The 19,313-nt window shown below is 45.5% G+C and overlaps 1 protein-coding gene across 2 annotated transcripts in view; it reads left to right on the top strand.

Annotated features, from left to right (window-relative positions):
- The window catches only part of EFEMP1 (EGF-like fibulin extracellular matrix protein 1), a 57,182-nt gene extending 40,980 nt beyond the window's left edge, over positions 1 to 16,202 (top strand). For both annotated transcript variants that reach the window (XM_035110936.3, XM_035110937.3), the window contains 5 exons: positions 7,896 to 8,015; positions 10,272 to 10,391; positions 11,947 to 12,070; positions 12,186 to 12,381; positions 13,268 to 16,202. In XM_035110936.3, the coding sequence (XP_034966827.2) occupies positions 7,896 to 8,015; positions 10,272 to 10,391; positions 11,947 to 12,070; positions 12,186 to 12,381; positions 13,268 to 13,426 (719 nt within the window). In that variant the 3' untranslated portion in view covers positions 13,427 to 16,202. The remainder of the gene's footprint in view (positions 1 to 7,895; positions 8,016 to 10,271; positions 10,392 to 11,946; positions 12,071 to 12,185; positions 12,382 to 13,267) is intronic.
- The last annotated feature ends 3,111 nt before the right edge of the window (positions 16,203 to 19,313 follow it).

Raw genomic sequence — 19,313 nt, 5'->3', positions numbered from 1 at the left:
TTTTCAACTTTGGGGGCCCAGATGTTATTGGACTACAACTCCCATCATCCTCGACCATAGGCTAAGCTAGCCAATGGGACAACATACTGATTGTTGTTGGCATCCCTGTCTCAAGAGACAATGAGTGTCATCAGGGCACAAGCCTAGGCAGTGTGTATGGAGGTCCTGGGCTGCCAAGACAACAAGAGCCCCCTCTCAGCCTCACTGATGTGGTCCAAAAAAAAAAGCAGAGCAATATGTTTGGCACCAGCTTGGCTGCAGGAGTTTCCGGAAGGAGGCATACAAGGCACCATCCAACCGAATTAGGGGCTCTACTTTGGTTTTGTATAGGTTTTCCTCCTTAGCCTTTTCTTCTCCTGAAGATGTCCCACGAGGCAGCGGAGGTTTAGGATCAGAGTTTTCCTTCTCCTAGATGGGCTACCTTCTTAGGTTGACAAGCCCCGTCTGTGCCTCACTTCCCTCTACAACATGTGCAGAAACCACCTTCTTGACTGTTGAACCCACTCTTGGTCTCATCCGCTCAATCTGCCATAGCCTGTCTTCGCATGCAGAGGATGTCCCTAACTCACCAAGGGTTTGAGACCCATCAGCTACTCTCACCTGGTTTAGCCGGCCAGTCAAAGCCGTTTCCTGGGGTGTGGCCACTGTCACATGCTGACAACTTCTAGGAGCTGCATGACGGAGCATGACAGATCCCCCACCAGAGGGCTGGGAAAGACCCCTGAGCTAGATGGACCAATGGTCTGACTCAGTATCAGACAGCTTCCTGTGTTCCTCATCTCCCAAATGTTTCCTCATCAACAACAATTAAGCATACACAGGTCAATAGCCTGTCTCCTGACTTGGATAGGTTTTGGTGGGGAAATTAGTGGAGCCATTTCCTTATGATAGGAATCCTTACCTGCTTACATTCCTGGTCTCAGACAGTTAGGGACAGCTTCTGCTTTGCTACTCCATCTCTCTGAGGAGAGTGAATGGGGTCCTTTTCAGAAACTAGCTGAACTTTCAGCCAAGTCTTCACAGGCAGGCTGACAGGGGTGAACAGCACAGATGTTCCCTTTTGTCTAAAACAGGGGTCCCCAGACTACGGCCCGGGGGCCGGATGCGGCCCAATTGGCCTGCCAATCCGGCCCGCGACGACCCCCACCGCCTGCTCTTACGGCGCGCAGCGCAGCAGCGCTCTTCCGGGTCGGGAAAAAAGCACCGAAAATCCTTTGTGCGCATGCGTATGGGCCTCTCCCGACCCGGAAGAGGTCATTTCTGGTGCACTTCTGGGTCGGGGGAGGCCCATACGCATGCGCACAACGGATTTTCAGCGCTTTTTCCACCCTGGAAGCGCGCCGCCGCGCCAGTAAGCGCCCGTGCGCATGCGCACGGGTGCGCACTCCCCCGCCCGCCGGCCCGCACAGGCGCGCGCTCCCCCGCCCTCCGGCCCGCTGCGCGATCGGCGCGGTGGGAACCGGCCCAAACGCCGGTAAGTCTGGGGACCCCTGGTCTAAAACATGGGTAGGCAAACTAAGGTCCAGGGGCCGAATCCGACCCAATTGCCTTCTCAGTCCAGCCTGCGGTCTGGGAATCAGCATGTTTTTACATGAGTAGAAAGGACACGTGTCCTTTTATTTAAAATGCATCTCTGGGTTATTTGTGGGGCCTGCCTGGTGTTTTTACATGAGTAGAATGTGTGCTTTTATTTAAAATGAACCTCTGGGTTATTTGTGGGGCATAGAAATTCATTCTTTCTTTCTTTTTGTTCAAAATATAGTCTGCCCCCCCCCACAAGGTCTGAGGGACAGTGATGAAAAATTTTGCTGACCTCTGGTCTAAAAGATGTGGGGAACTGAATTTTGCAGAAGTGTCCCTGCCTGATTTTCTGGGGGGGGAAATTGAGAAGAGGATGCTAAATTAGCCGAGTCATTGAACTGACTCAGCAGGGCTCTTTTTGTGGGTCTTATGTGGACTGACTGAATTGAGTTTTCTTCTGGCTCGCAGGAGTGGTGTTGATGCTGTACAGGTAGTTTGCCATTCTTTCAAACTTGTGGAACCTGGCAGACAAATCTAGCTACAGGTGTTTCGTTCTTATTAAATTCATCCTCCACTAATCAAGAAAATGTTCTGGACAACTAGGCCTGGTGTTAGGACCATAAAAACCAAACCTATTAAAAGTAGAAACAGCAACTCCGACAAAACAAATACAGCCGTGTTAGTCATCCCTATTAAAATATACAGAGCAATTGTTGGTTGCAAGAAATGAGCCATCTGTGAAGCAAAGAGGCATGGGACCACAGCAAAATCGACCGCTTTAAAAAAAAAAACACACAACCCTGAATAAAAATGGTCTGAAACACATTCCTTCAAAAAGTCAGCCAGTTTGGAGGCAAGATTCCGCTCAAGTCATAGGTTGTAGGTAATAAGTGTGTCATGCTGTGTGTTTTAATTAGGGATGGGGGAGAGTCCATTCAGTTCACATTAGAAGGTGAACCTACCTATTTGGCACATTCCAAAACAATATGTGAACTGAAACACAGCCAGGTTTTGAAATTCGCACTTCTCTGAATTTTGCAATGCTGTTCTCCAGCCAACTAAAAGGCATGCAAAAATGCACAAACTAAGGTAAGGTGTACATATAAATGTATATATTCAAAAAAACATATAGAAATCAATTATGTTAGCATAAATAACTCCCAGAATGTGTATAGTAGACAAAACTGTATGCAAATATGTGTATATTATGATACAGTGGTACATCGGGTTGCAGACCCAATCCATTCTGGGGTGCCGTTCGCACCCCAAAAAGTCCACAACCCAAGCGGCAATACAGCGCATGTGCAAAAGCGCATGTGCTTCTGAGCATGTGCAAAGTGCGCAGAATGCTTCTGCGCATGCGCAGAGTGCGCAGAATGCTTATGCACATGCAGCGGAACCCGGAAGGAAACACTTCCGGGTCTGCCACGCTCGTATCCTGAAAGAACGCAACCCACAGCGGACACAACCTGAGGTATGACTGTAAATTTGAACTGAAATGCTGATGAATTTTCATGAAGGCTTTATTTTTTTAAAAAAACTGATCTGGAGAACAGAACTTAAAATTGGAGAAATTAGAAACGAATACAAACCCAAATTGTCAGATTCACCCATCCCTCTTTTTTCTTTTTTAGTATTTTTTAGAAAGACGGTTTCTAGCTGTTAAGGTGGTGGATCTTTTTATATAAAAATAGTGGTGTCTCATCACATGGGACAACAATGCATGGTTCAAAGTCTTCCCAATTTTAACCAAAGCTGTGCCAAAGGTTATCAAAAGAGAAGTTTGGGCTGATAGGGTTGCTTTTGAAAGAGAAGGGAATGTTGTCTTCATCTTCTGGGGTGTGGTAGGCATTGGGGGGGGGTGGGACACTCATCAGCACTCTCTTCACCTAAGGACTGCCATTTTAATGTCTAAGAATGCTACTCCCAATACACCCCAACATAATATTGTTCCAGGAATTCCTTGGAAAAGAAAAATGGTGGCTGCCAGCTCAGCTGGAAGAGTACCAATGAATTTTGTGCATCATCATCATCATCATCATCATCATCATCATCATCATACAGTGGTACCTCTAGTTACAAACTTAATTCACTCCCGAGGTCCGTTCTTAACCTGAAACTGTTCTTAACTAGAGGCGTGCTTTCGCTTATGGGGCCTCTTGCTGCCGCTGCACTGCCGGCGCACAATTTCCATTCTCATCCCGGGGCGAAGTTCTCAACTCGAGGTAACTCTTCCAGGTTAGTGGAGTTTGTAACCCGAAGCATTTGTAACCTGAGACAGGTAGGTAGCCGTGTTGGTCTGGATCGAAGTAAAATAAAAAAATTCCTTCAGTAGCACCTTAAAGACCAACTAAGTTTTTATTTTGGTATGAGCTTTCGTGTGCATGCACACTTCTTCAGAAGTGTGCATGCACACGAAAGCTCATACCAAAATAAAAACTTAGTTGGTCTTTAAGGTGCTACTGAAGGAATTTTTTTATTTAACCTGAGACGTTTGTAACTAGAGATACCACTGTAATTTATTATTTCTACCTCACACGTCTGGCTGGGTTTCCCCAGCCACTCTGGGCGGCTTCCAACAGAATACTAAAAACACGATAAAACATCAAAGATTAAAATCTTCCCCCAACAGGGTTGCCTTCAGATGTCTTCTAAATGTCAGATAGTTGTTTATCTCTTTGACATCTGATGGGAGGGTGTTCTACAGGGTAGGCGCCACTACCTAGAAGGCCCTCTGCCTGGTTCCCTGTAACTTCGCTTCTCGCAGTGAGGGAACTGCCAGAAGGCTCTCGGAGCTGGACCTCAGTGTCTGGGCAGAACGATGGGGGTGGAGATGCTCCTTCGGGTATACTGGGCCGAGGCCTCCATTTTCAGATTTGCACTTTGAAGTCCCAACAATAAACAACAACAACAACAACAACACACTGTAATATTAGGGTTTAAGCACCTGCATAAGCCTTTACTATGGAAATCAATGAGAATGAGATCCTGCCTGTCACTTTAATGGTCCTCCTATCTAGGGACAATGTCGTTTGTCGTATGCTATTATCGCTCCCGTACCCCTGCCGTGATTTCCTTTTGCATTCTGGGGGCAGGTTTGCTTCATGGGCACCTTGTCAGAGACCATGTGCCATGTGAATAGTATATAAGGCTACATTTCAGCCATACAAAAGTTAGAGGCTTCTACAGACAGCTCTTCCCATCCAGGCAAGCTAGTGGAAGGCACATTCCAGTGAGGCAAAATCACCCAAAGAGGGCATGGAGGGGACAGTGAGGGTGTGGCCTGGAAAAAGGGGTGTGGCCTGGAAGATTCCTGAGTGTCTTAGAGGAGGACATGTGACAGATGAAAATGAGGTCCCCCACTCTTGTCGTACATGTTCAATTAACTTTCACTGCTTTAAAAAAAATCTCAAAAGCCAGAATACTTACTTTAGCACAGCTGCATACTTTAGTATTAATTTGCATAACATGATTTATGACACTTGACTTCCATTTCTCATGGTGCAGGAATTTGGATATTACTTTTCCTTCCCCTGAAGCATAATACCAGACGTTCTCGATAGAAAGCAAAAGACAATGTAAAATGGATTTTGCGTTTCATTTTGTGTGATTTAAAGGCAGTCTCAAACCTTGTCATATCCTTGACAGTTCTAACTGCATTACAGCAACCGCAGAATCCACCGTACGTCTGAGCAAATCAGAGCAGCTGTAGCTCAGTGTTAGGTTGGTGCTGAACAAGCCTAGTGAAGGCAAGTTGTAATATTTAAAACAAAAGAACTCACAGCATTTCCCTCAAGCATAGAAGTTACATTGGATAAATTGAGTCCACTATCCTTGACACTCCCCATTTTTTTCAGATAGGTTGTCCACACTATTTTAAATTTTTAAAGGTGCCCCCCAAATGTTCCTGGATTTGGGTCTTCTTTTAAAAAAAAGCCATCTTCTCCATCATTTAAAAGGGATCCTGTTTGTCAAAATGCAAAACTGCACAGGAGAAGCCAAACAAACAGTGTCATTCACAGCCAACTTCTGCTTCAAACTTGCAGCGCTGGGTTTTCCCGGAGCTTGACCCTACAGAAGATGACTATATTTAGACTGAAAGCAGTGGGGGCACCTTCAGATCAACCCCACTCATCTGAAAATGTGTGTTCCTTCAGGGAGTGATTTTGTATGCTTAGGGAAGCACAGAGCAGGCTTTCCTTCTACCTGCAGCTAAAACTATATGCAGCAAGCATGGAGACTCTAAATGCATTGTGGGAACTGTCGCTCTCAGAAACATAATGGGCCTCTTGACAGGCAGCAGCCTCCCCCCTTGGGAGCTCCTGCAGGAGCTTCTGAGGGGGCCCTCTCCCATCTACAGCTTGTGCAAAGGGCCCCAGGCTCACCCACAACATGACCCATGAACAAGGTGTAAAGAGGCATGGCATAGGTCCCCACTTGACTGCTTAGGTCTGAAGAAACCGGCACTTTTGCAAGAGCCACGTAATGTCCATTTCGCACTTGCAAGAAATCAATCCTTTAGTGTGGCAGCTCCTAGGCTTTGGAACTTACTTCCCATTGATATTAGGAATGTGCTTTCACTGTATTAAATGATGATGATGATGATGATGATGATGATGATGATGATGATGATGATTTATTTATACTCCGCTCACCTGGCTGGGTTTCCCCAGCCATTCTGGGTGGCTCCCAACAGAATATTAAAAACATGATAAAACATCAAACATTAAAAACTTCCCTAAAATGTTTGATCATAGAAATGTTAATTTAAGGAAGCAACAGAAAAGTGCATAGATTCAAATTTGTTTATATCTTATCATCACAGAAGTTTAACAGTAGTTACATAAGGCAACATCCATAGAAGTTAACTGAGAGCCCAATTAAACCACAACATAAACTTAAAATGCCAAATTTACAGAAGAGTCAGGGTCGGCCCAAAATCCACTGGGATAGCAGATGGTTTTTGATGCCTGCTGAAAATTTCTTTGTTTCAGCAAGCCTACCCAGGCATGTATTTTCAGCTTGTACTTTTGATGCATTATGTTAGTAAGTATCAGTGTTTTGAAATTTCTGGTTTTTATCTTACATTTTAACACTTTTCTCATGTGATTTGTTTTTAAGGGTTGTGTTTATTGGTATCTTCAATCCACATTTTGGATTGCCTACTGCAAACCTGCTTAGAGGTCTTTAGAACTAGTAAGCGATATATACATTTTGTGAAATGAAATGTCCACTAATATGGACATTCCCATTCATTTGAGTGAGTCACACAATTCTCTGTGTAGTCTCTTTCCTCTGGTGGTAAAGTCCGCAGTTTCAATGCATACAGTACCATCTCCAGCGTTAAGAAATGGAAGCAGGGCTAGGAGGGGTGGGGGACCTCTGCCAGATAGGACCATGCACCTTGAATGTAATTTCCTAGCTACATAAATCCTACATGAATTGACTTGACTCTGCAAAGTTAAGTCTACCTGGACCATCCAGTAAATTTGCCTAAATACAACATGAGAGAATACCCAGCTTTGCGTGAAGAGTAAAGATGGGGCAGAAATTTGATTCAGTTCACATTTTAAAGGCAAACTACTAAATTAGGACGCAGGTGGTGCTGTGGGTTAAACCACAGAGCCTAGGGCTTGCCGATCAGAACGTCGGTGGTTCGAATCCCTGCGACGGGGTGAGCTGCCGTTGCTCAGTCCCAGCTCCTGCCCACCTAGCAGTTCAAAAGCACGTCAAAGTGCAAGTAGATAAATAGGTACCGCTACAGCAGGAAGGTAAACAGCGTTTCCATGTGCTGCTCTGGTTCGCCAGAAGCGGCTTTGTCATGCTGGCCACATGACCTGGAAGCTGTACGCCGGCTCCCTCGGCCAATAGCACGAGATGAGCGCCGCAAGCCCAGAGTACCGACTGGACCTAATAGTCAGGGGTCCCTTTACCTTTACCTTAAGTTTGTCATTGGTATGAGCTTTCGTATTACACTGAAATAATACGCAAACCAAAACACAGCTCTCCTTTGACATTCACAGTTCTATGAATTTTGCAATGCAGTTCTCCAGCCAGGTAATGTGTACAAAAATTAATATGCTAGTGTAAAGTGTATATCTATTAGAAGAGATAAAATGCATTCTATTAGGGAAAATTGCATTGCAAAAATATGTGCATTGGGAGAAAATGCATAAAAAGATGTGTTTGTTTGTTTTTAAAAAAATGCATTTAAAATGCAAGCAAATTTTCACGATGATTTTTTTTAAAAAAATCACAAATTGCTACAGAAATGTGAAAAACTGGTTTTTAAGATGGGGCGGGGGGGCGGGATGAAGTAACAGATTGACAGATCTATCCATCCTTAGTAAAGGCCTATCATCTTTCCTTTTTAGACATAAATGAATGTGAGACCAGCAACCCATGTGCACAGCTGTGCTACAACATTGTCGGATCCTTCCTGTGCCAGTGCAATCAGGGCTTCGACTTAAGCCCGGACAGAATCAATTGCGATGGTGAGTGACTGCTGGCCACATTGGTGGTTCTCAAAGGACATGGGATGGTAGGAGCCTTTTAAGTTGACTTTGGGAGGTGCGAGTAATATGGGGGTGGAAACATTAGTGACTCCAGATTCTCCATCATCCTAGACAGAGGTTTTTAACTGCCCCCATTTGTTTTATCAGCAGTCTTCTAATGTTTAAAGTCCACGGTCTTCAGGTACAACCACAGTTAAGCACCTGGAAATCCCACTGATTTCAGAGGGCCAGCTAAGCAGTCACTGAAATCAATTCTGATAGCACTTCACTTTGCGCTGAATTGTGTCCGACTTCTGCAAAACATGGGCTTTGCATGCACAATCGTCTGGTTTGCATGCAAAGAACCTGTGGCCCTCCAGGTGTTGTTAAACTGCAACTCCCTTCAGCCTCAACTGATTGTCAGGGACAATGAGAGCTGTAGTCCAGCAACATCTGGAGGGCCGCAGCTTCTCCACCCCTACTTTAAACTATAGTTAAACTATGATTTAAAAAAATAATAATAATTTCATTTTCCAATAAAAATCTTCCAATTATTAACAAATCGAATCGAATCGTATCAAATCACATCACACACAATATTACCAATTATATATTCCAAATTCAAAGAATTTCAAAGGGGGGGACTCCCCATGTCCTGGGTTTCGGAGATAATGTCTTTTAGTTATTTTCTGCTTTCTTGTTTGTAGCTAAACTATGATTTAATGAGAACGCTGTGCATGCTGCTGAAATCATGTGCGCGTTGCTCCTCTCCTGCCATGGTACTGCAGAACAAACCACAGTCTGTTTTACTGTTACATCTGAATGCTGTGTTTTGCTTCTTTTAAAACAAATCGCAAGCAGAAACCATGGTTTGTTCTTAGCTTACCGCTCATGGTTTGCTTGAGGAAAACAAACAAAGAGCCCCGGTTCAGATATAACCCTACGCCAGGCCATGGTTTGTTTCCTGGCAGTGCAGCAGCAGCAGCAGGGCAGGACCGAAGCAAGTGTGATTTCCACAGCAACTGCACATTAAACCATGGCTTATTTTAACTATGGTTTGAAGTGATGTGAAAATGAGGACAACGTCCCAAGCTTATTCCCTGGCATCTCTGGTTAAATGTTCCCAAATACCAGAAATAATATTGAGTCCGTCTCAAAGGCCTGTTCTCAGGTTGTGAAAACGGTAGGGGGCAACATTTTGCCACTCTTAAAATGTGGTGCATTGTGAGGGAAAGGTTCAAGAGGGCTTATCTGTGAGTCACCTGGCTCGGGGGTTCCCCTAACCCTCCAGAGCATATTTAGGGGGTGCAGAGGGGCAGAGAGGGGGCGATCCTGTTGCACAAGCAGACCTCCTTCTGTGCAGTCAACATTTTAGTTGAATCCCGCTCTATGAGATAGAACAGAACAGGAAGAATAGGGTTGTATCCAGCAGAGTCGTTGCATGAAGGAAGTGATTTCTGCGTGTGCAGGAGAACTTCCTGTCCCTCTCCTCACCTAAATCCTCACTCTAAATCCACTTCATGGTTTCCTTGAACCCTTGTGGGTGGGGATACGGATGAAAGAGGGGGAGAGGAAGTTTTGTCGTCTGAGCAGAAGCTCTTCCACTCATGCAGTGAACTTAATTGGATTCAACCCGCAGTTAAAACTGAGCAAAACATTTACCACTTCAAATGGCAGGAGCTTTTCTGGGGTCAAAAGCCCTGCTCACTCTTTTCCCTTTCTTTTTTCCCTTTTTGATGGCTGCATATGGCTCAAGTGGTGAAGACCCTGCTACTGGGTGCAATTTTAAAAAAGAAAAAGAAATTAAACACAAGATGCCAGAATGAGAGGCAGAAGCGTTGCCTTCACTCTGATTGAACTGCAGGCCTCAGATTTCATTGGCCAATTCTCCCTGCCCTCACTCTGTTGCTTTGTATTTTTATCTTGTGAACCGCCCTGGCATCTTATGATGAAGTCATATAAATATAGAAGTCAAATAAATAAATTGCAAGTTTTTTTTTATAAAACAACAACAAACAAACTGGAGGAAAATATGGCATCTAGCAGGAGTGAGAAGCACTGATGGCAAGCAAAGTGAACACTTCACTTCTGTTCTCAGGTGCATCCTGCAACCTACCCACTCCCAAAAAAAGTGCCAAAGGGAAGTGGGGTGCCTGTTTGCGGCTTGCAAACCCAGCAGCAAAAATGTTAAAGAGCTATCTCTGCTCAGCCCTGATTCCGGCACTTCCTGCTGCAAATGATGTCTCTGTTTTACAGATGTTGACGAATGCAGAACTTCAAACTTCATATGCCTGTATCAATGTGTCAATGAACCAGGGAGGTACTCTTGCCTGTGTCCAGATGGATACCAGTTAGTCCGAGGCAGAAACTGTCAAGGTAAGCATATTTCCCTTGCGGCACTCCTGCCGCCTTGATTCTAACATATAAACCAATACTGATCCGTGGGTTAGGAAGAATCACACCTTCTATATACTGCGTAGTATCCCTTTCTTGACTTTGTTAAGACAATCGTCCATGGTTTTCTTCCTCCATCAACTCGTAGAACCTTATGGAGAGACACTCTCATTTGATTGCCTTTCTTGGAACGTCTAAAACCATCAACCACTACTTTTCTTTCTTTTCTGTGCAACCGCTAAGCTCTGTTTTCCTTGCATGGGCATTTTTGTTACTTGAAGTTAAAAATCAATAATAATAATAATAATAATAATAATAATAATAATAATAATAATAAACATTTTTAAATAGTCTTTCATTGTCTCAGGATTCTTTCTGTAAATCTCTTCAACATGGGCAGTGCAAAATGTCCCCTGTGCAACTTGCCACCAGCACAGCAAAGCAGGGGACAGATTAACCTTCTTCACTCCCTGTAGGAAACTGCAAAGATCCAGGAAGAGGAGGGAAGATATTAAGCATCTTACAGACCACAGTACATGATTGGTGGGCTCTGTGTAGGCCTGGTTTAAGATGAATGGAAGTTCTGCATACATGAGGTTGGCAGCTATACATCACGGGCGGGCAGGTTCCAGATTGTGGGTTCTACTTTATTTTTTTCATTAGAACCCCAAGATCCATTAACAGAAGCCAGGTGACTTGGTGGGGAACTGGATCTGACTCATGGGCTGGAACCTTCCCTTGTCCACACTTCCACTTGTCCCGCTGATTTACTGCTGAATCAGAACAAATGGCAATTGGCTATTCTGTGGATTAGCGTTTGTTCCGATTCAGCACTAAACAGCGGGTTTTTTTCCGGGGAAAGTGGTGGGACAAGTGAACAACCACTCACACCCGTGCCTGGAAAGCACGGGGCAAGCAGAAGTGTGGACAAGACCTTTGACAACAGGTTTTTTAAAACTGTTTTGTTATGCTTTTAAATTGTGTAGTTTAATTAAAGATGTTTAATGTCATTTCATATTTTAATTATGGATTGATTAGATAGCTTTAAATCACCTGCGCTCAAAAAAATTTGCACTGAACTGCTGATCTGCTACAGGGGGCATATCAAGCCCTTTACAACTTTACAACTTACATACGAGATCACCTTACCCTCGACCACTTTGATCTGTGGAATTGGCACTACTACAAGTGCCACCTAAAACTCATTCCACATTTGTAAGAACCAAGTCGTTTAGTGTATCCTTTTCAGCACCTGCTGAAGACATTCGTACATTGTGGTTTTAACTTTTCGTCTGTTTTAAATTGTGGCTGTAAAATTTGTAGTGATGATTATATCTTTTGGGGGGGTAAAACCGCTTTTATGTTTTCTTTACAATCAAGCGGTATATAAATTTTATGCAATAAATAAATAATCAGGCCACAGGGCTGGAGGTTCTCCACTGCCAGTTTCAAGTACAGAGGCCTATCTAAATTACAACAGTTCAGGGGTTCTGCCAGCAGAACTCTAAAGGTTCACTTCCTTCCCTTCCTCTCTTAGATATCAATGAATGTGAAGTGGGCCACGAATGCCGGGAGGACGAAATGTGCTGGAACTATCATGGTGGATACCGTTGTTACCCGAGGAACCCTTGCCAAGAGCCTTACGTGCTGTCATCTGAAAAGTAAGGGGAACCGCTAAAGAGATCTTTTAGCAAAGCCTCATTTGCAACGTTCAGAGCTGCAAAAGCCTGCAGGTGCGAGGAGTTTGTTTTTCAGTCGTTGTGGTTTGTCTTACAGCCGCTGCGTTTGCCCGGTGTCCAACCCCCTTTGCCGAGACCTTCCATACTCCATTGTGCACAAATACATGAGCATTCGCTCAGAAAGAAGCACTCCGTCCGATATCTTCCAAATCCAGGCAACCACAATTTATCCCAATACAATTAACACGTTCCGGATCAAATCTGGAAATGAGAATGGAGACTTCATCCTGAGAGTGAGTATTTCGACAAGTTCCACTAACAAAAATTTTACTCGGCCCGCCTGGGATTCCATAAAGCTCCCATAAGGGCAGCAGCAAAGGGCGGTTTGCTGGCTCCTGGGTCGGCACATGCCGGGGAGGCACAGGGGGTGAATGCCCAGCCCTCACTGCCAACCCTGGCAGAGCACCACCCCCACCAGAAACAAGCAGGGCCATGCTGCACCACCTGTCCTCCTGCAGGTGAGAGCCCAGCCAGCTGATGCAGCCCGTGGCAGGCAAATCCCACCCCCACCCCGACACCCATGGGTGGGATAAGGAGGACGCAACAGCCATGCACCCTTCGATCCCAGCCTCACAAAGCGAGGGTGAGGTTAAGATTGAAGGCACATGACTGTTGCATCCCTTTTCACACCACCCTGCCAGCCTTGAGCAGCTCTAGGGATATTTGAGGAAAAAAATTAAATGAATTCAGCTCTGCAGCTGGGAGGGTAAGAAGGCATTGATTTCCATTCCAACACGTGTTTGTCGCATGCAGCCTTGGGTCTGTTCTGCTGCAGTTCAGCTTCCATCAAAGACGACATTATTTGTCTCACTCTCTGCTGCGGGAGAATTTTACATTACTATCATTACATTATCCCACAACATTTCAGTGCAAAGGAAGTGCGACGCTTATAGAGTGGAAAGTAATCCACTACCTATTGTTTGGAGACATCAGCAGCAAGAGTACCGATTATATCTGCTGGACAAATGCTCGTTCCAGGCATGGAGCAAATAAGTGAACATTGGCAATTTCCACCCTCTTAACTATCCCTAACACTGCGCTTTGAAACTTACTCCTGGGTGGGCGGGGTGGAGCCAGGTGTTTCCAGGTGAAAACTTCCAATTCCTTGTTTTCTTTCAGCAAACAAGCTCTGTGAGCGCAATGCTTGTGTTGGTGAAACCGTTAACGGGACCTCGAGAACATATCATTGACCTGGAGCTGCTGACCGTCAACAGTATGAACTATCGGTCGAGTTCTGTGCTGAGGTTAACGCTAATTGTAGGACCTTACTCCTTTTAGCCTCTGCAGCTAAGCCACTCGCAAGCACCCGCAGCTGCCAAAGAAATATTCCCTTAAATGAAGCACTTACGACTTTATTTATAGAATTTACGGGGTGTGTTTGTTTTGGTTTTTTTAAGGGGAGGGGAAAATCCCTTTATTAAGGAAATTAGTACTTGTAACCACGCTGTTATGCTTATAATTCAAGAGTAGGATATGTGTTTCAGCAATATAACCTGGGCATTGCCACCTTCTGTATAAAGATGGCATTCCTCCCCACCCGATTCCTCGCGCACGCGAGCCACACACCGACTGCACAGCAGCGCTGTTCCCACTGAGAAGAGTGGGATCGCACCCACTGGCTCTGCCCCAGACCCCATGTGTTCGATGGAAGTGGTGGAAGAGCGCTGTGCACATGGAAACCGCACGTGCATTGGCTCTGGGCACACACCACGGGGGACCCCAATCACAGGGGCTTTCCAATCGCATGCAGGAGTTTGCATGCATAAGTGAGCTCCACTCACACCTTCCACTGAATACACAGAGGTTGGGGAGGCAGAAGGACAGGGCCAGAGAGCGAAATCTCCCCCCCCTCCCCCAATGCGTTCAGTCATCACTGTTTGGAAATGAGAATAGGGCTATAATCGTTGCGTTTCTCATTTTCTTTCTAGAATAGCAGGAGATCACCTTCAAATACAGGCTTTTTTTATCCACACACACACAAACCCCCCCAAAAGTAAAAAAAAATAGTTTTGACTGAGAGCTAACACTTTTCTATTATGAGATCCTTGGTTGGATAGTATTTCACCTATTCCCACTTATTTTTTTTTAATGGGAAAATGAGCCCAGCGCAGATGATGTTCTTCTGCCTGAAAGGGCTGCCCTGCTTACTTCAATGGAAGAAGTCCAATGGCAAGTGCGTTCATCTGTAGACGTGGGTGAAATAGTACTGCTTGTGTACCCAAGAGCTTCGTGTGCACATTGAAGCACACCCACCCAGAGAGGGCCACTTTTAACGTCCCAGTGACATTTAAAATCAGCGGGACTTGGATGCACTTTGTACTGGATGGAAAGTGTCCCTGGATTCAAAAGCCTGGTGATCATAGAATCTATGCGGGAGGGAATCTTTTACAGACTGAGGGCCACATCCCCTCGTCGGATGCCTCCCAGGGGCCACATGGCAGTGGTGGGTGGGGCCAGCTGCAAAAGTGGGTGTGCCCAGAGGGGAAGGCGGGCAAAGCAACAGATGTGACTCCTGCCTTTGTACAGCAGACAACTTTTCAGCCATGCAGAGGTCCGTGTTTTCGACACAGAAACTCATTCATATGGCTGGCCATCCTCCACTGAGGCATCATTGCAGTTCAAGCGTGCATTTCAGCAAGGCAAAAGCACTTGGGCAGGGGGTGGGACAGGACCATTAAGAGGTGTGACCTGAGAAGGGTGTGTGGCCTAGGCAGAGTCCCAAGGGCCTGATACAGGGGAACGGAAGGCGACATTTGGCATTCAGAGTGGAGGTTCCCCCTCCTGTCACAGGTGGTGTTGTGTATTCAGTGGTCTGTGTTTGCCTGAGGTGAGTCTGGACTAAGGATTCTTAGCCCCTGTGTTCTGATTCGATACATGATATCCAGTCACAGAACATTTCAGGATTTGGGGCTCTTGCCATTGGCCCTTAAACTCCGAGTTATGATTTGCAGCTTGGAAGTTTAGATAGCCAATCACATTGGGAGTGGGAGTGGCCCAGGCCTTCAGAAATGTATATAAGCAGTTGCTTTGCCCCTGTTGTCCAGTTTTGTAGTTCAATAAAGGTTCTTGCTGTTATCACTGTGTCTTGCCTCGTGGGAACCCACCTACACTTCAGGTGGTTTATTTGTACATCCCATTGTCCACAAACCCACGTTGTGCTCAGAGCGTTTCAATCAGAACAGTCCGTTCAAATGATCAACTCCCACCCAGAAACCTCTGTCCCCACTGCGGAAGGACATGTGGATCTAGAACTGGCCTCCACAGTCACCTATGGACACACCATTAAGACCATCTAACACCATTAAAAGATCTAACAGTAAGATAGCTCGCCCACATTAAACGATGTGGATAGAGGTTATAAAAAAGAAGAATTAATTCCTCAGACACCTATTTTTTTTCTCTCCTATTTGATTTTTGTGCTCTTGTTCTTTAACTGATCTGGGATTAATGAGCATCATAAAGAGAAAATAGTTCGCACTGGGTGTTTCCGTACCACTTGTTACCATTTTATCTTTTCCAAGAAAAATGGGACACAAGGAAGAAGCTTTGCCAACGATGAGTGAAGCTCCCAATGGAAAGACATCATTTGGAGAAATGTTTCTGCATGAGTATTGTTCCTTGCTTCTTTCTAGTTCCTGAGCAAAGGAGGGGGTGGGGGAAATATATGTTTGTATACTAAGATCCCCCAATTGAAAAAACAGCTGCTTCTACATTGTTCTCTTTTTCTTTTTAAACCATTTTTTGGCTTTGACTTGTGTTGTGTTTTTTTCCAGAATTTGGGATCCAAGAGCTGGCTCCCCTTTGTTAAACTTTCTACAATACAGCAGTGCCTTATTCATCCTATATATCTGTTTTATAACTCAGATTTGCAATTCTAAATGTACAGTGTTCATTAAAAAAAACCCCAACGGTAATAAAACCTGGAGCTGAAGGCATCCCTTTGTGATATGTAAAACCTTCTCCTGTTTCTTCATCGAAAAACCATAATGAAGTCTTTGATGTACAATTTTTTATAAAAAAAAGAAAAGAAAGAAATAAACCTGTTTCTAGCGGACTTGCTTTGTCTTGCGAGTTATTTTATCTTAAAAGGACGGCTCAAGAAAACCAGATCAGCAGCTGGTATATGTCAGTGGATTGTGTTGCTAATGTGAAAGAAACACACAAGTTTACATCAGCTGCACATCTGCCTGTGACTTCGTAGTGGGAGAGAGCATCTTTCCTGAATCATTCGGAAAAGGGACAATTGAGAACAGGCAGGAAAAATGCTTCCTGTCAGTGTATTGCATGTTTATTTATTGAATTTGTATCCCACCCTTCCCAGGGCAAGACCGGATACATACCTGCCAAGTCTCCCGCTGAAAAATGCGGGATCAGCAGCGGTGCGGCAATGGAAGTCGCTTCTACGCAACTTCCGGACATGCATAGAAGCGACTTCCAGTGCCGCTCTGCCCATGCCTGAGCACCAGAAATCGGGCAGAGCGGCACCGGAAGTCGCTTCTATGCATGTCCAGAAGTTGCGTAGAAGCAACTTCCGGTGCCGCTCTACCCGATTTCCGGTGCCCAGGCATGGGCGGAGCGGCACCGGACGTCGCTTCTACGCATTTCATGCGTAGGAGCGACTTCTGGTGCCACGCTACCCATGTCTGGGCACCGAAAATCGGGCGGTGCCAGCACCTAAAATGGAGCCTCCTTGGCAGGTAGGAAATCCGGGGGATTTCCGGGATTTTTTTCAATTCGGGAGACTAGCGGGAAACGAATTAAAATCCGGGGGTTTCCCGTGAAAAATGGGAGACTTGGCAGCTATGGACAGATACACAATTTAAAAACAAAGGAAAAGCATTCTAAAACAGATTAAAACATTCAAAAAGCAATTACAATTACAAATTTTAGTCCACCTATTGATCATAGGGTTGCTAGGAACAACCATTCAGTCACCTGGGAATGTTTTCAAATGCCTCCTGAAAGTTAACAATGAAGGAGACAGGCACACCTCACTGGGGAAGGCATTACATCACCAGGGAACCACCACCGAAGAGGTCCTGTCACAAGTTAGCACCAGCAAACAATAGCAAAAGGACTTATACCCAATGAAGGTGGCACTTACTGCCTCTGTATTCCACTGCCTAAAATTCATATGGGATTTCTTAAAAATAATAATATTGCAAACTGCTGCAGAAATGTGAACAACAGAACCCATAGGCTGGACAAATGGGTCGTTTCTGTCAAGATAACGGTGGCTCCGGTTGGCAGATCTTGGCGGTTTTTTGTGGAAAACAAAGTAGATCCCACAAGTCCGGAGTTTGCCTGCCTTCCTACATGCACTCTAAAATAGCAACCAACACATGCCCCCACTCCCCTTTCATCTGCCTCTCTTTGCCTCTGCCACTATCAAAGATCGTGGGCCTTAAAATAGGACCGATTGTAAAATACTGCCTCTTCCCAGAAACGTGGATGCTGGCGGTAAATATAGAAGCCTTGAGTAAACAAGACTCTCGTGGACATAGTAACCGAGTTCATTCACTTCTTTGAGACCACCTGAACATGAGTCTAATGGGATTATTATGTTTGGAAGTCTTAAAAAACAGGAGTTTACTGTTGAAATCCGTTTCCATGGCAGCGGGCTGTTGCTTATGTTTTGAAAAGGCCAAACACGTTTCTAACTTTATAACTCTTCGGCTCAACTGCAGCCCAGCTGCTTCCCCCATCGTATGTTCTGCATATGGGCGCCCCCCCACTCCACCCCAGGGAGAAGAGCCTCCTCTTACTTGAATTATTTTTAACGCCCTCGCATTTCTATCACAAACCATCATAATCCCTGCTGGATGGCAGATTTCCATATTTCCCAGCTGGGGGAACACCTGCATGATACAAGCTGCATCTGGTTGCTGTTGGGGGCGGGGGGCGCACGGGGGGGAGGCAGTCTTATTTCATCTGGCCAGCAGAGTAAATTATTGTCACTATTGAAAGGAGAGAGGGTGCGGGTGGGGAAATAGATCAACTGCTTTTTTTTCTGTTTAGGCAAAAGCAGATGTTAAACAGGGCTGTTTATTTTGTGCGGGCTTGTGTATATGTTAGCAAAAGGCAGGGCCTTTTGGTAAAATTGGGAGTTTTGAGCCGTCTCCGGCTAGGAATAATATTATGCAGTTGCTCAGTTAAGGGCTTTTGTCTGTGTACTTCACGCGCCACCCCCAATCGTTGCTGATGAATGCAAATTGAATGAGGAGTGATGTGCTATATACCCCTCAGATGCCCTGTTTTGAATTGTGCGTAAAGACCGTTTTAAAAAAAAAAAGGCTGGGGATCATCTGGCGATTAGGCTAACCATCAACATTTAGGATCCTTGGAGAAACAAATAAGCCCCAATAACACCTTTTGCTCTGAATTATCTGCTGATAACAGGCTGGACCGTCCCTTGAAGCAAGTACAGGCAGCGACCGTTTTAGGGTCGTCCAATATATCACACCAAAGCCAGAAGTGACCTGAAAATGTCACCAAAGGAAGCAGAAGGCGAAGGGTGTGTAAGGAAGTTCCATAAGTGCTCTTATATGAGCAAAGGTGGTGGGTGGCGCTGTGGTCTAAACCACTGAGCCTCTTGGGCTTGCCGAGGAGAAGGTCGGCAGATCGAATCCCTGCTACAGAGTGAGCTTCCATTGCTCTGTCCCAGCTCCTGCCAACCTAGCAGTTCAAAAGCACGCCAGTGCAAGTAGATAAATAGGTATCGCTGTGGCGGGAAGGTAAACGGTGTTTCTGTGCGCTCTGGCTTCTGTCACGATGTCCCATTGCACAAGAAGCGGTTTAGTCACGCTGGCCACATGACCCAGAAATCTGTCTGTGGATAAACGCCAGCTCCCTCAGCCTGAAATCTGTCCGTGGATAAACGCTGGCTCCATCAGCCTGAAAGCGAGATGAGCATCGCAACTCCAGTCACATTATACTGGACTTAACCATCCAGGGGTCCTTTACCTTTACCTTTATATGAGCCTATGCAGTGGCAGAGGAAGGGGGGTTCAGTGGGGGCGGCCCACCCCGGGTGTCATCCTGGGGGGGGTGACATTTGGCGCGGAGCTGCGCGCTGTTGCCCTGCACTCCTGGCTGGAGGAGGCAGACAGGGGAGAGGGCAAGCAGCTCCCCCCCTTCCCCCAACGGTTCGGGGTATGCTTGGGAG

Source organism: Zootoca vivipara, chromosome 3 (genome assembly GCF_965207765.1).
Source record: "Zootoca vivipara chromosome 3, rZooViv2.hap1.1, whole genome shotgun sequence".
Classification (NCBI taxonomy): Eukaryota; Metazoa; Chordata; class Lepidosauria; order Squamata; family Lacertidae; genus Zootoca; species Zootoca vivipara.
This window is presented reverse-complemented; position numbering and strand designations above follow the sequence as displayed.